We start from the raw sequence: 2529 nt of genomic DNA on the forward strand, positions 1-2529 counted from the left end.
ACTGCAATTATACAGGGGTTACAACTGGTTTAGGAGAATAATTTGAGGCCTATTGAGACCAACGCTGATTCAACAGAGGTAATATCTATGCTAAAAGATGGACACATTCCCTATAACTCTATTATTTCTGAATGCATGTCCTTGGTGAGCGAGCTGGGGACATCCAGTGGTAAAGCAAGTCTACCGTGAGCAGAACAAGGTGGTAGATTTGCTCGCAAAAGAAAGAGCAGGAAGAAGCTTTTTGACAACGCGAAGATCATTGTAGTTCCTCTGGTGTTTGTAAGCGGCGCTTTTTGGAGTACATTTTGTAACTACTTATGAACGTGAAATTAGTTTTTGTAATGGTCAATCTTTTGGAATGTCCCCTATTATGTAATAGGCATAAGAGACCTGGATCCTATGTAATTAGTAATAGGCATAAGAGACCTGGATCCTATGTAATTATGTGCATATAATATATATGACAGTAGTATATTCTATCCAAAAAAAAAAAAGAATATAATTGGCTAAACTTGAAATATTTGAATTTAAAAATTAAAAAGAAAATTTTAACAAAATTAATGCTCCTATGTCTAATCCGCGCGAAGCACGGATAGATTCACTGGTAGTCAATACTCTCATCAAACACTTTCACTAAAATAAATCGAAGGAAAAATAAAAAAGAAAACGCATGGACTTGAATCGGCCAAGTTGAACTAATTTAAACAGTACATGAGGTTCTCTGCATTAAACACGTGAAAAACACATTTTAACTAAATTGACATATCACAGCCTTGGATTGACTATATTTATGGTGTGGTTGAAAGTTGAAACGTCTCGTGAGAATGAGATTTGATTATATTTAGAGATAATAACTGTTTGGTTGCATATCAAAGTCAATTTTTCATCCAGTTTTTTTTTTTTTTTTTTTTTTTTTTTTTGAAGTTTGAATACTGTTACCAGTTTTTCAAGTAAAAAGGATTTCCCTAGTAAAATTTCAACATTTTTTCAAGTGAAATGCATGTCCAAACACAAATTCAACTTTTAATTACTCTCTCCATCCCAATTTAAGTTTCTTAGTTTGACTGGACACAAAGTTTAAGGAATAAAAGGAGATTTTTGAATCTTGTGGTCCTAAATTAAAGATGTGTATAATGTACTAAACTGTTATTTGAATCTTGTGGTTTTAAACTTGTAAACTTGTGACGTAGGATGTTTGAATTGTCAACTTGCTAAATATAGAAAGAGACATTTTTTATGAGACAGACAAAAAAAAAAAAAAAAAGTAAAACACTTAAATTGGGACGAGATGAGTATTTGTTTTCAACTAACATCAAATACTATATTTAAAAAAAAAAAAAAAAAAAACATATCACCAATACATGTCCAAACGTCTACTTAATATGCAATTTCTAAATTAAAAATTAATCTAACTATATAATTACCGCTTCATCAAACAAACACGACGCATCACAACGGGGTAATTACATTATGATAGAATACACATCTTTGAAATTGTATATTGTGTAATTACTATACACTATATGCCCTACCCGATTGTACAATGGTGTTCAATTTCACACACAGCCACCCTTAATGATATTGATTGAAATGTAGCATAAATATGTACTAGCTAGTATTTGATTTTCAGTACTATCAACTTTCTTTTTTCCTTTGTCTTCACCAAAGTAATAGGAATATTTGAAAGAGGAAAAAGAGTGCCCTTTTCAAGTACTCATAGCTTAGCAAGTACTAATTAAAATCATTTTAGATGGTATGTTTTTGTTTTCTGGTGGATCAGAAGAGAGTAATGAAAAAGACTAAACCGGTAGCTGGTTCCTGTTCCAGATGTGGCTATAGTGCACACGTTGCTGATATGTGTACTCTTACCAGATTTTGTAATATCCCTTTTTATTGGAAATCTTGGAAGGCTATTGTCTGTTGTTTCTGTGGTGCCATTCTCAAGTCTTATACATAATCAATCGGTTATTTTAATTCACAAGTACAATTATATCGTCTCTGTGTAAGGTGATCAGGGAGAGGAATAGGGTAGAATAGAAAATGGGGATCACCCCCGGATATTAATATAGTAAGTGTGACACGAGTGCTTCCTTTTAAAACTTCTGCTTCCATTTTCCTTTTTTCTTCTTTCAAAAAGTAGATTGTCATAAGTATTTTTCTATATTAGAAGTTGGGTTCCAAGTGTCAATCTTCAATTTTGTTTGTCGGTCTATGTGAGTCCTTGATCATCAGGAATTTGTATTGTTTAGAACAGTATTATTGGAGATAGGAGTAGAGAGCCACATGGTCCAAAGAGGTTCAGTTGAATCTCTTCATAAAAAAATTGTACTGTGCAATATATAGAATGAGTTAATTCTTTTTGTATATATATAAACTATTGAATTCTTGTTTATACAAGAGAAACTTCAAGTTAATGTCTAAGGTGCATTAAAAACTGTTTTCAGTTGCAAGTTCAAATCCAGGTGTGACATTCTAACATATTATTATATTCCCTTATTGGAATTCTTGGTTCTACTACTAACAAGAGTG

At 32.1% G+C, this 2529-nt stretch overlaps 1 protein-coding gene across 1 annotated transcript; it reads left to right on the plus strand.

Annotated features, from left to right (window-relative positions):
• Nucleotides 1-1750: 1750 nt before the first annotated feature.
• On the plus strand, nucleotides 1751-2264 carry LOC132029431 (uncharacterized). The gene has a single exon (XM_059418705.1). It carries the CDS (start codon nucleotides 1751-1753, stop codon nucleotides 1955-1957), a length of 207 nt encoding a protein of 68 aa, XP_059274688.1. The 3' UTR covers nucleotides 1958-2264.
• Nucleotides 2265-2529: the final 265 nt, after the last annotated feature.

Source organism: Lycium ferocissimum, chromosome 9 (genome assembly GCF_029784015.1).
Source record: "Lycium ferocissimum isolate CSIRO_LF1 chromosome 9, AGI_CSIRO_Lferr_CH_V1, whole genome shotgun sequence".
NCBI classification, from domain to species: domain Eukaryota; kingdom Viridiplantae; phylum Streptophyta; class Magnoliopsida; order Solanales; family Solanaceae; genus Lycium; species Lycium ferocissimum.